Source organism: Vespa mandarinia, chromosome 20 (genome assembly GCF_050613455.1).
Source record: "Vespa mandarinia isolate Hongniang chromosome 20, ASM5061345v1, whole genome shotgun sequence".
NCBI lineage: Eukaryota > Metazoa > Arthropoda > Insecta > Hymenoptera > Vespidae > Vespa > Vespa mandarinia.
Genome location: NC_140829.1, coordinates 822,279 through 835,242, shown reverse-complemented (window position 1 = coordinate 835,242; position 12,964 = coordinate 822,279). Strand labels below are relative to the sequence as shown.

General features: G+C 34.2%; 2 protein-coding genes across 6 annotated transcripts in view; one reads left to right on the top strand and one right to left on the bottom strand.

Annotated features, from left to right (window-relative positions):
• Positions 1 to 12,964, top strand: part of LOC118448258 (luciferin 4-monooxygenase) — a 134,020-nt gene that overhangs the window by 50,408 nt on the left and 70,648 nt on the right. The window lies entirely within an intron of this gene.
• The window catches only part of DIP-lambda (Dpr-interacting protein lambda), a 136,155-nt gene that overhangs the window by 61,224 nt on the left and 61,967 nt on the right, over positions 1 to 12,964 (bottom strand). For all 5 annotated transcript variants that reach the window (XM_085663138.1, XM_035881304.2, XM_035881303.2 and 2 more), the window contains exon 2: positions 5,866 to 5,921. In XM_085663138.1, the coding sequence (XP_085519264.1) occupies positions 5,866 to 5,921 (56 nt within the window). The remainder of the gene's footprint in view (positions 1 to 5,865; positions 5,922 to 12,964) is intronic.

Below are 12,964 nucleotides of genomic sequence, written 5' to 3'. Positions count from 1 at the left end.
AATTTATCTGGAGCTAATTAACGTAGAATAAATGAATGTGAGCTCATTGTCGTAATATCTCGCAGTATAAAAAAATTTGATCGTACGATGGATTCTTATATACATCATCAAAATTTCATTTATACCACTTTCTATTCTTTTTTTTTTTTTTTTTTTTGTTTCCTTACAAACTCATCGATAAATCATAACCTTAAGCGAGCCCTTTGAATCGCTTTTTTCGGACGACCATTATCGGACGAAAAAATGTAGAGAGAATTAAAAAAGCAAAGGATTATAAAAAGAAGAGCTGCAAGAAGGAGGAGAAGAATCAATGGATTTCGTTCGAACAATGGATTCACGCGCTTCGAATCACAGTGATATCGTCGTTAGAGAAACGGAGAAGGGCACGGAAAAAGATGCGAAAATCGAATGATTACCTTTTCATTTTTCCATTGAGTATTTGAAAGCTCCGTCGATATTCTTTCGTAGACGATTGCGATAAAAATGACGAGGGAAATCGTAATCATGCCATTACACTTATAATCGAATTAAATTGAATGAATCATTTTGATAATTTCTTTTAAATCAAAAAAAAAAAAAAAAAAAAAAACGTTCGAAAAATCTTTTGAAAAAATCGACGGTCCAAACGAATTTATTAATATCCACGATTGCTTCTAGCAAGTAATTTGCACGTTGCAATCAGAATTGGCGTGAATAAAAAAAAAAAAGGCAAGAACAAAATGGATTTCGTTCCTCAAGCAAACGATATTTTAAATAAATCTAAGTTATCTTCTCACTTTTGAATTACTGTCGTTCTTTAAGATGGAATTCCAATAATAAAAAGAAGAAATGAAAAAGTCAGAGAGAAAGAGAGACAAAGTTTAAGTCGTAACGGCACTCAAATCGGGAAAAAAGCATGTCAGATACTTCGAGGCAAAGAAGAAGAAAAATGAAGGAACCGTAAGGTTAGAGGTAAGTCTTAAAAGCATGTGCGTTGAACATTCTTGAAAAAGTGCAAAAAAGGAAAGGGAAAAAAGAGAAAAGAAAAGAAGAAAAAAAAAAAGGAAAATAAATTCGATTTCCCATCTTTGCCAGTAGACTCGAAAAATATCAGTGAAAATATATGAGACTACCGGAAGAGAAGAAGAATTCTCGTTGGCTCGTCGATCTCGGTATATTGGTGCTACGTCGAACAGCTCGGCTTTTCCTTTGCAAAATGAAACCCGTTTCCTTTGACCTCGCGTAACGTGTCTATACGATGATTTACGCAACTCGGATTTATCTTAACACCAGAACTACCAATTCCATCAAAATGATTACGGATTTTATATTTTACAATATTTTGCGATAAAATATGATATCATAGTTTCATGAAAAAAGTGTTGATATTATATAATTTATTTTTATAAGATCTATTAGATCGAAAGTAATAAGAAAAAAATTATTCTCTCTTTTTTTTCTCGAGTGTTCATAAAGTTTGATTTATAAAAGAGATCGTAAAAAAGATTACAATGAGGAGAGTAGTTAAGCAAAAATTTCAGACAAATTCGAAAGAACATTTTGAATACATCTACTTGAACAAGTCACTCATCCTTCACACGGATATATTATATTATACGTGGTGTGTATATATATACATATATAAGTATGGGATCGAACGATAGTAGTAGGTAAGAAAGATGTACGAATAACGTTGGATACATCTGGTCGACTAGTTGCAAAAGTACAATACCTATGTACGTGTATATATATATATATATATATATATATATATATATATATATATATATATATATATATATATCGTTTTACTGGAAAATGTTCGTACTCCGACATTTATATTCTCGTATATTACCAGCACTTCACCCTCTCGTAGTCACTTCCCTTTACAGTATAAAATCTCGAACACCGTGGACTTCGTATAACGATCTTAATCGAGACTACGCGGACGGAAGTGTGGAGCTAACCTAGATTTCTCAGTAATTTACGACCTGTTTCTAGTTACCCGACCTTTCTTTTACGATGGAACAGTAATGTCAATGAACATTCTAAGATGCATATCAGATTTTAGCATTATTTCAATTTATCGCGTGAAAATTTGATAGTTTATTAAACGAAATAATTTATACAGGAAAATACGTACACATATATAAGCGAAAATATTTTTTTTTAATCGAGAACTTGCTCGTATTTTTGTAGAAAATAAAAGAAAATAAGTGAAAAGGAACATTGAGAAAAAAGGGAAGAGTAAGAGAGGCGATTCGAAAGATGGGGAAAAGGGGAAATTTTTCCTCCGAAATTCGACGATAAAAGAAAGAGGAAAGGAAGGGTGGGAAGAATGAGAAAAAGAACAATCGGACGAGAATGAGAATCGGACGAGTAAAGAGAGAACTAAAACGAGAGAGAAAATACTTACAAAAAAATAGAGCGAGTAATAGACAGTAATTGAGTGTAACGGCAAATAACCCGAGGAAAACTCGTACGGAACTTTTAATTCGGTCGTTAAGTCGAACGAAAACTACCGAGGTATATGTATGTGATTATGTGTGTACGTACGTGCCCGCACGTGTGTGTGTGTGTATGTGGATGTGTGTGAGAGAGAGAGAGAGAGAGAGAGAGAGAAACTCATACGCATACGTACACGAACGCACACATGTGTATAATAAAAGAATATCCCAACATGTCGTCGGGGGTTCTTACCGAATGAATTAAATTCTCTCGTTTTCCCTCCCAAATACTCTCCGATCTCGAAAGAGAACTTCTCGCGACTATTTCTAGTACTTTTCAAATAGAATTTCAATCGAGTCGATATTCTTTGAACGAAAAAAAGAGAACAATGTATATTCTATGTTTTATTTATTATTATATCAAAAAGTTTTCATTCAGATCATTAAATTCTACGAGCATATCGAATCGAGAAGGAAAAGGTTATTAAATACATACGTATATGTTTTTTTAATATTATACGACCAAAAGTGGCATAGAAATCGAATTGTTAAAACAACAATCGTATAATAGAGAAAAAGTTATCAAAATTTTACAACTTTAAACTTATATTCTCTATTCAAAGTTATATATACAAAGTTATAAACCTATTTCGTATCAAATTTTTTTTTTTTTTTTTTCATGCTCGAGTTGTACCTCGATCTTTTTTTCTTTTTCTTTTTTGTATTTCCAAGAACGAATTAACAATTTTCTTTTTTCTTTCTATACGTCATTGGTTATTTATCGTATATATTTATCATTGAGTATTATAGTGCCCTTTACATTTGGATGCAATTCTCCTCTGTTTACGTATACAAATAAAGAGGTTTTACGAGGCAATAGTAAAACAGTATGAATAACATTGAACATTCTAAGCGCATTAATGTGTTCATTCTTGTACCGAATTCAATGACAATGAGTAGTAAATTCACGAAAGAGAAAAAGAGAGAGAGAGAGAGAGGGAGAGAGAAATCTGCAAACATTTACGTAAATACTAGTATATTATTTGTACGATATATATATATATATATATATATATATATATATATATGAATATATATAAATTTATACATGGGAAAATATGCATATACATATTGTATATATGTACAGATATTTGTGTATGTATACTGGTATGTATATTTGCCGAATATGCAGACGCTTGATATTACAAGCTGGAGGAATCAAATTTCCGTTACTTCGATCCAGGGTTTGGCCTGATCCTATCACCTTACTGACATCTACAATACCGTAGTTTAGATATCTATAGGGTGTTACCTTTAAATTACTTCGTTCAACATCCGTTTCTCTCTGTTTTATTACTTGCAATGGAAAAAATATAAAATGATGATCATTTAAGTGGAACATTAAAGCCGAAATCTTTTTTTCAATTTAAAGAACAAACGAAGAAAATTCATTTTACATTTATATTACACTGTACGTACAATAAACATACGTGAGTAATAAACGAAATAATTTATATGATTTTTATATGGTTTTGAATTAGAGACATTGGTTACTCTCCTGAAATCACATACATATATTCCAATCTCTTTTGTTGCAATATATTCATAACAAAAAGAAAAAAAGAAGAAAAAGTAACAATAGTTTCGTAACTAAAAGTTACAGGGACGTTAGTTGATCGGTTCAATTTTAGAGTGTAAAATATGACGTCCGCGCTATTGGCTCGCATCAATCTGTCTTTTAATTATTTCCTTTGTTTCCTTTGAAAATTCATCGTCCCGATAGAAAATTGTTTGCCATGGGAAACATATCGGATGACGTGTCAGAACAAAACGATAACATGGACATGAAAATTTTTACAAAGCACCGAACACGGTCAGGTGAGTTTGGAAAATTGTGTTTTGTGATATGGAGAGAAGCTTTTTATTATAGTAGAAATTGTGAAATAATAAATAAAAGAAAAGGCAAAGGGATAACAAGAAATAAATTTATATATGTTGTTTCGATTATATGTGAATTAAAAACGATTAAGATATTAACAATTCCTTGTTGTAATGATTACAAAATGTTTGTACATTGTATGTATAAATAGATCGGTGTTTCTCCATCGAAAGAAACATTTACGGGCACGATTTACGTTTCTTTTTTTTCTTTTTTTTATCTGACATAAGCATTTTCACTCTGATAACGTATGTATGTATGTCATTTCTATGTTACAATGTTCTATCAGGAGAAAAGCGTTTTGGAAAAAAAAAAATCAAGGGAATAATAATTAAAAATCGTAGAACGAATTCATAGGTGACGTTAAAGTGAGAAAGTATAACACGAATAACGTGAAACAACGTGGTGAATATTCAAAGAATTGTTAAATTAAAGGGGGATAAAAAGGAAAAGAGAAAAAGGAAGAAAGCAAATCGATAAAAATATAGAGATTGAAAGGTAAACAGCACTCTGCGATGCTATTCGTAAATCGAGTTCCATGCAAAAGACACAATAGGACACCACGTATATAGGTATGTAGGTATATCTACGAATTCCGATAGTTTCTCTAGCGTAAACGTGACTGCCAGTACGTACAATCACGAATGCACGACCCGTCGCGATACTAGTTCCAAAGCTCACAGCTTTCTCTCACTCTCTTTCTCTTTGTACTGTCATACTCACCCTTTCTCTCTCTCTCTTTCTCTCTCTCTCCTTCTCACTATTTTACTCTTACCGATTTATCCTCCTTATCGCGAGAAAACACACGAAGAATTCTAACATTTTATATTTGACTTCTTCTTCGTGTTTATAAATCTCAAATTTGTAAAAAGTTTTAAACAATTTAAAGAAATTATTAATCGCATAATTACGCAACAATGTATCGTAATTGTTTTAATTAATCGTTGAAACTCAAATAAATATTATAAACTCCGATCGATTGCAATGACTTATTTATCGAAAATCAAATATTCGTTTTATTAAGACAACGTCGACCGTGATAGGAAATTGGATTCGGAAATCGCGAGTTGTTGCGGGGCAAATGATAAAGGGAAAAAGTATACAAAAGAGATGCAAATCGAAGAAGATCAGAAGATCATCGTTGGAAATATCGAATACAAGAGACAAAAAGTTTTACCCTGTAATCACTGAAAGTAAATTGCTTGAGATTTTTCTAACATGGAATAGAGAAAGAATCGATATTTTATTGTAAAATATAGAAAAGAGAAGATGGAAAAATATGAAACAAATACAGAATTTTCAAGATTGAACTTAGGTATCGATTCCTGTACACTTTGATTGTTATCGGTTAAAAATATTCTAACTTTCGTAGAACGGTTTTTAGATTTCTACATTTTTTTTCTCTTTCCTTTCAACTTTTTCTTACAACTTTTTAGAACTACGAAATTTAAGGGATTACACATTTACACATTTAAAAGGATATAAAATATTTATAAATACCTTGTAACTTCGTTGAAAAGTCAATCTCGTGTCTGGCCTCGATTATATACGTGGCCCTGAAACGAACGAAATAAAGAACTTTAAACAAATTCAATGAATAATATCTATTATTGGTATGATACAACAATCGTTCTTTTCTTAAGAAACGTATATTGTTCGGACTGTCGTTGAACATATAATGTTTACCTTTTACATTACTCTTTCTTTGTATGTATGTTTGTGTGTGAATTGTGTGTATACACAATTTTAAGTCACCCTGTATACAAAGGAGAACTCGCTCGTCCGTCGTACGTGTCAGAGAGCGTAAGCAGTGTCGGAAAGAGTGAGAAGAACGGAAAACGATAGGAAGCAAGAGGTTGAGAGAGAGAGAGAGAGAGAGAGAGAGGGAGAGAGAGAGAAAGAGAGAATGCTGCAACCGGCCGGAGAATGACACGGACAGAGTGCAGCAATTTCGTGCAATACCGCCGGAATACCGGGCGTTTCGGGAATGCGGATCAGCATTTTCCAGCCTCTCTTACTCTCTCTTTTCCTCTTTCTCTCATTCTTTCTTTCTTCCTTCTTTCCTTTCTTTCATTCTTTCTCTTTCTTTCCTCTACCTTTATTTCATTCCATTTCCTTCTCTCTACATTTCCACCAAGCTAGATGTCTCAGAGCACCTTTTTCGCAATGTTCCTCCTTCACCCTGGGGAACGTTCGTTCCGCATTCTTTTACCGTTGTTACGTCGCACGAGGATGCGAGAAAGCAAAGGAACCAAGAAAGGGTATCCAAGCAAGCGGCCGTTTAGTATTATTTTCCCGACCGATCTTCTCTCGTCTTCGTTTTTTCACGTAGACTAACAACAGCCAAGCGAACGTTCGAAACAATTCAGAGATGCGTTCGTAGACAAACCTGAGAACATTCGTTTTATCCAATCCGATCAATCTAATGGATTCTTATTGAAACCTTTCCAATGTTCTTGATATACGGAAACGGAAATGATCTGTGATTTTTCTATTTCCTAATTGACGATTTATAGAGCTTTACCTTTAAACGTTGTTTAATAATTGTACCCTTAGATTATATATATATATATATATACTTTTTTCGAAATAAGAAAGATCTCACGGACGGTGTTATTAAAAAGTGTGACGTGGAAAGGAAGAAAAAGAAAAGAGAGGAGGAAATAGAAAGAGAAAAGGAAAAGCGAAGAAAAGGAAAAGAAGGATGTACAAGAATTTTTCAGTCGGAAAAATTGTTCGGGAGGGAACAAGTTTTTTCTCTCGATCGACTTACATTCTCCTAAATTTTTTTCCATCCCTCCTTCCCTCCTCATACTTCTATCCCAGCCGCATTTTTCTCTAGGGTTCTCGCGCCTCTAGCGCGCGTTCAGAAGTGAAACGCTTCGCTCGCTTTTCAACGAACGAAACTTTCTCGCGAAAAACTTTTCGCCTATTCGTTGGGAGTCTGAGAGAGAGAGAGAGAGAGAGAGAGAGAGAGAGAGAGAGGAGAGAGTAGAGAGAAGGGAAAGTAAAGGTAGGATAGCAGGACGCGAAGGGAAGGAGGGAACCGGGCCGCATCGAAATAATTATCAGCGGCAAGCGCGTCGATAATTCGCAAACTATGTGAGTAGAGAGCTCCGTTCAATGGCTTCCTGAACGACCATTGTCCGAAGGAATATCCGGAGCTCCGAGTGTATATCCATCGACTGCTCGAACGCCTCGAGGAATTCTCGATAATCCGGATAATACGCGGAGAAGGTTTTCTAACGAGAATCAAAGTTTTCTAATGGGACACGAAATAAGCCCTTAGTTACAATTGTCCATCAAATTTTCTTTTTCTTCTTTTTTTTAAGAAAAATTTTTTAAGAAAAATACAAAAGATTCGACCATTACATTAGACATTTTGCATTCTCCCCTTTTCTTTCATATTATATTATCATATAATATTTTTCTACATCGACGTAGACGTTTTCATGTGTAATCCTTCAAAATAATAATACTAGCTTATTGATATTCGATGAATTGAGAGAAACAAAAAAATTGATAAAAGTCAATTGGCATATATTATAGATTGATATATGTTACCATTTTTTTACGAATTAATTCATTAAACAATACCAATTTTGAATGGATCAAAGAGTACTCGATGAAAAAGCGAAATATTTCAAAACGATCTTGATTGGAAAATAGTAGTATTCTCCAACAAATATTCGTTACGAGTAATAATTTGAAATTGTAAAATCGATACGACTTTAGCGGAATTCACTGAGCTAATTCCACTTCGCGTTTCTCTCTCATTACTTAACGAGCTTTAAGAATTCTTAAAATATTTAATAAAATCCTTCCCGCGGACGTCCCCTACTCTCATTGCGTTCGTTATTCTTTTCAACGCCCTCCATTATTAAATATTCGAACACCTCGGAGAATTTTTAAAAGCCCGAAGTTGATCGATCTTATTATCATTGCAAGAAGATAAGAAATACTCTTTCGACTTATTCCTTTTTATTCTTCGAATAATTTAAAACAATAAAAATGTTAAAATAATTCTCATTATTTTTCTATGTTAATTTATCACATAGCAATTAATATTATATCAAATATTATTTGAGTTGCTTTTTCGCATTTCCAATGACTGAATTTTTGCAAAATATGCACACAGAAAGAGAACTCACTATAATGAGGAGAAGTATGCATATGCGCTCGAACGATAAAAAATATATATGTATATATACCTACATATATTTGTGATATAAATGAAAAGAGAGAAAAAAGGCAAAAAAGGCAAAAAAGAAAGAGAAAGAGAAAAAGAGAGAACTTTATATACCATTCTATGCTGTTCAGGGAATAAAAGATACAAATTCAGGGCATCGGTACATTGAGAGTCTCTCTCCTAAGATCGAAATAAAGCTTCTCGAATACAAAGGCTCGCAACATTCTCAAAGAAACTCTCGCGAAAAGAAAAGGAAAAGAAAGAGAAAGAACAAATGGAATTGAAGAATTTCATTTCTATCAAAAAGTTATAGCGGTAGAATGCTTTTCGCAATGATGATTACGTACAACGTACGAGGGGTAAAAAAAAGAAAAAAAAGAAAAAAAAGAAAAGAAAAATAAATAAATGTACTTGTAAAAACATCTCGCAAAAATCGATCTCGATTAGTTGTAAATACAAAAAAAAAAAAAAAAAAAAGAAAAAAAAAAGAGAAAAGAAGAAAGAAATATTAAAGAAAGATAGTATTAAAATGGATACGACAGAGTTAGATTCAAATACGGAGTTGCTTCGAAAGTTTGTGTAAATAAAAGTTAGAGACAAGCATCAAAGTAGAGAGCCACCGAGAGATGTTGCTCGTGACTATGATGGTTTCTCTACTTGTGGATCGAAATAAAATGTTTGATATACAAAGTGAAATGAACAGTGGTGTCGCGAGAGACCGGACATTTTGGTCACATCGGAAATTTGAAACTTTATGTTACATTCGAGTTTTCTGTCGTGTAATCCTCACGAGATAAAAAGAAAGAAAGAGAGAGAGAGAGAGAGAGAGAGAGAGAGAGAGGGAGAGAGAGAGAGAAAGAAAGAGAAAGAAAAGGACAAATAGAAATAGAGATAAAAGGATGTTCGATAACAAAGACATAAAAAACTGAAAATATAGTATAGCCATATTGATGGTGAACAAACATAAACTGTTCGAGAGAGGAACAAACAAGATTATTAAAAGCCTGAAAGAGAAATACGATAAGGAAATAAAAGATAAATAATTTTATTGATACGTAATTCGATTAACGTACACGTTAGTCAATCGATTATACTTCACTACAAAAGAAAATGAATAAAGTCAAAGAAAGAAAGAGAGAGAGAGAGAGAGAGAGAGAGAGAGAGACAGAGAGGAGGAGAGAGATAAAAAGAGAGAGGAATGCGTGTTAATCGAGAAACGACAACGAAGGAAATTCTTAAGGAAATCTTTACGATCTCGGAAAAGGGGACGTTCTGGAAGAAACAAAGCATTCACTGGAAGCTTTCACCAGCGTAATAATTTGAAATACATTCGGAAACGCTTAAGAAGTGTTTTAACGTCGACTCCGGAGTCCGAGTACTCTCATTAAACTACTTCAACGCTGCCCGTTGGAAACATTGAATTCACGAAGAAAATAAAGTCTAGAGGGAGAGGAAGAACGTACAACTAGTCCCTCCTCTCTCTCTCTCTCTCTCTCTCTCTCTTTTAGCTTTCTCGAGGATCGCAAAAGCAAGCGAGAGAAGGTATACGTACGTAGAGAAGTGAAAATCAAATTCGTGAAATACGAAATAACGGGTCGTTGGGCGCTCTGCAATGTGACTTCATGGTAGTTTATGTCACGATGCAACACATACACATACACACATGCATACAGACAGAATGAGAGAGAGATAGTGAGAGAGAGAGAGAGAGAGAGAGAGAGAGATATGTAAATGTGTTAGTATGATCGCATCTCCTTTTCTCACAAAGCTTAGCGAGAGTAACGAAGTAAGAGAAAAGGGTGAAGAGGTGAGAGGAAAAGAGAGAGAAAGAGAGAGAGAGAGAGAGAGAGAGAGAGAGAGAGAGAGAGGAAGAGAGAGTACAGGAGAAACTTCGTGGTGTAGCTCTGAATTCTCCATACGTGGCTCTATCGTAAACACTCAGAGTCGGTGAGCTCGCTCGAAATTTCCCGCGGAAAACGACTCGGAAAGGTGGAAATCGGACGACGAGGGCCGGAACGACACGAATGTTCGCGTTCCCCGAATTATTTCACCCCTCGTGGTACGAAGCCACGAGGGATATCGAGCGTGAATTCCATCGAGACTTTCGAATATTCGGAGATCGTTTAGGAGAATTCTAATAAGTCGAGAGCTTTTTAATCAAATTCCAAAGTTCGATTTAAACAACGAAGTTATCGTATAATTAGAAAATTCATGTTATTTAATTAATCGGCTAAATAGATTTCTTCTTTATAATAAAAATTGCTTTGGGATAATTAAATTTATATTTATATTTATTTATGATGCTTTTGTTATTCAATTATTATTATGAAAATTTTTAATTATCAAATATATCAAGTATCTATTATTAATTGCGATTATTAGTTTTGTGTAAAAATTTGTTTTTTTTTTTTTTGCTTTTGTAATAACTCGTCGCGAAGGATCGTACGGATAAATCAATTTGAAAAATATTAGTAACGACAGAAAAGAGACGTCAAAGGGACTTTCGGAGATCGGAAACAAGATGGTCCTCCTCCTACTCGAATTTATTTCACGTTTCGTTTTGGACAGACGACGAGGACGACTTTTCTAGTGTATCGATCACGTCGACAGATTTATCGTCGACGTGATCGACGCGGCAATTCGGAAAACGGAAATGGCACCAGTTACACTCGCTACCGTCACTTCCTACTTCGTCGTGTCGTGTAAGAGTGAAAGAGAAAGAGATGTAGAAATGTGCGAGAGGGAAGGAGACGTGAAAGGATACAAAAAAAAAAACTTTGAAATGATATTTCTACACGTCGAATACGGCAAAATTTACTTTATGAGTTTATGTAATATTAATAATAAGAAAATGATGGAAAATGTGAAGCTTAATTGTACAATGGTATTAACAATATGGACCATCGTACAAAATGATAAATGTGGAAGATTAAAAGAATTATCATCGTCGTCTGTATTACAAATGTAAAGTATTTTTTAACGTGCACTTTAAGTACGTAAAATTTTCTCTTTCACTCTCTCTCGTTCAGAAATAGTAAGAGATTTGTCAATGGGGAACAAGGATATTAGCATAAATCTTTTAGATTCTGAAAAGGTAACTCGTACCGTTATAAATGTAAAATCTATTCATACTAAGTCCAACAGACGAACGGATCGAGACTAGCAGCCAGTCAAGTTGTATGGCACTTGTTCATATGCACGAAAATGTAGAAATGTATGCGTATGAATATACGCTATGTACATGTTTAAGACAAAGTGGCGAATCACGGTATACTCTCGGTAACACCGAGTGCGTCAAGAGGCTCTTTCGCAAATGAATTTAACGAATGCAATTAAAATCATGTGATAGTTAGAAAGAGCAAACGAGCGAATGTTGCATTCGACTATTTTGTTCCTGAAGAAAAGAAAAAGGGAAAGAGACAAATAAAAAAGAAAACAAGACAAGAAGAAAGAAACAAAGGATAAAGATAAAAGAAAGTAATAAAAGCGAAAGGGACGACGAATTCTCGTCGTCTTACTCGCGATTAAAACTTGTTTCGTATCACCATTAAGATAAATTAGTCGAGACAACTTCTTGCAAATTTTCCCTCTCGATCTTCCTTGAATCCTTCAACTTTTAGAGCGATGGGTGTCACGCTCTTTTGAAAATGCAAATGATCTTTAATTGAAATTTAATTTTCCTTATAGTAACAAACGACGTCCGTTGTTGAAAATCGAATCATTTAAAAGCTCTATGGGAGGGCACTCAAACGAGGGTAATTCGAAATGTTTTAAGAAACTAAAAATTCCAGGTACGAATGGGGGAAACCGGCCGAATGGTCGTTCATGAAAAAGAAAAGGGGAAAAAAAAAGAAAAAATAAAAGAAAAGAAAAAAAAAATCAGATTATCATCCCAGGACGTACGTGTCAGAAGCAGCGAATTCTTCTTGGAGGGATGCTTAATCCGAGCCTGCCATCGTGTTTCATGCGGATTAAATCCTCCTACCACCTTGGAGATGTATAATTCCACCCCTAATCCAGCTAAATTTCAGAGAGAGAGAGAGAGAGAGAGAGAGAGAAATTTTCGTATTAAACATTGCTCGTGCACGCTCCAATCTCACCTTTTTCCCTTGGTTTCTTACAAAACGGTGTGTGTACACGAGGGACAGAGAGAAAGGGACAGATGGACGGAGAAAAAAGCGGCAGAGTGAGGCAGTTCAAAAGAGAAAAGTTGAAAAGAGATAGGTACACCATCATCTTCGTGACGTCGCATACATATGCGACAAATTTTATCACCGTATCATTTTATGAGCATTTACATATTCTTAAATAAAGTTTCCGATTCAATTTTATTCATTCGTCGATTGCAAGGAAAAAAGAAAAAAATGTTCAACTTACGTTTATCGAAGAGATATTTCTAAATATATTTCT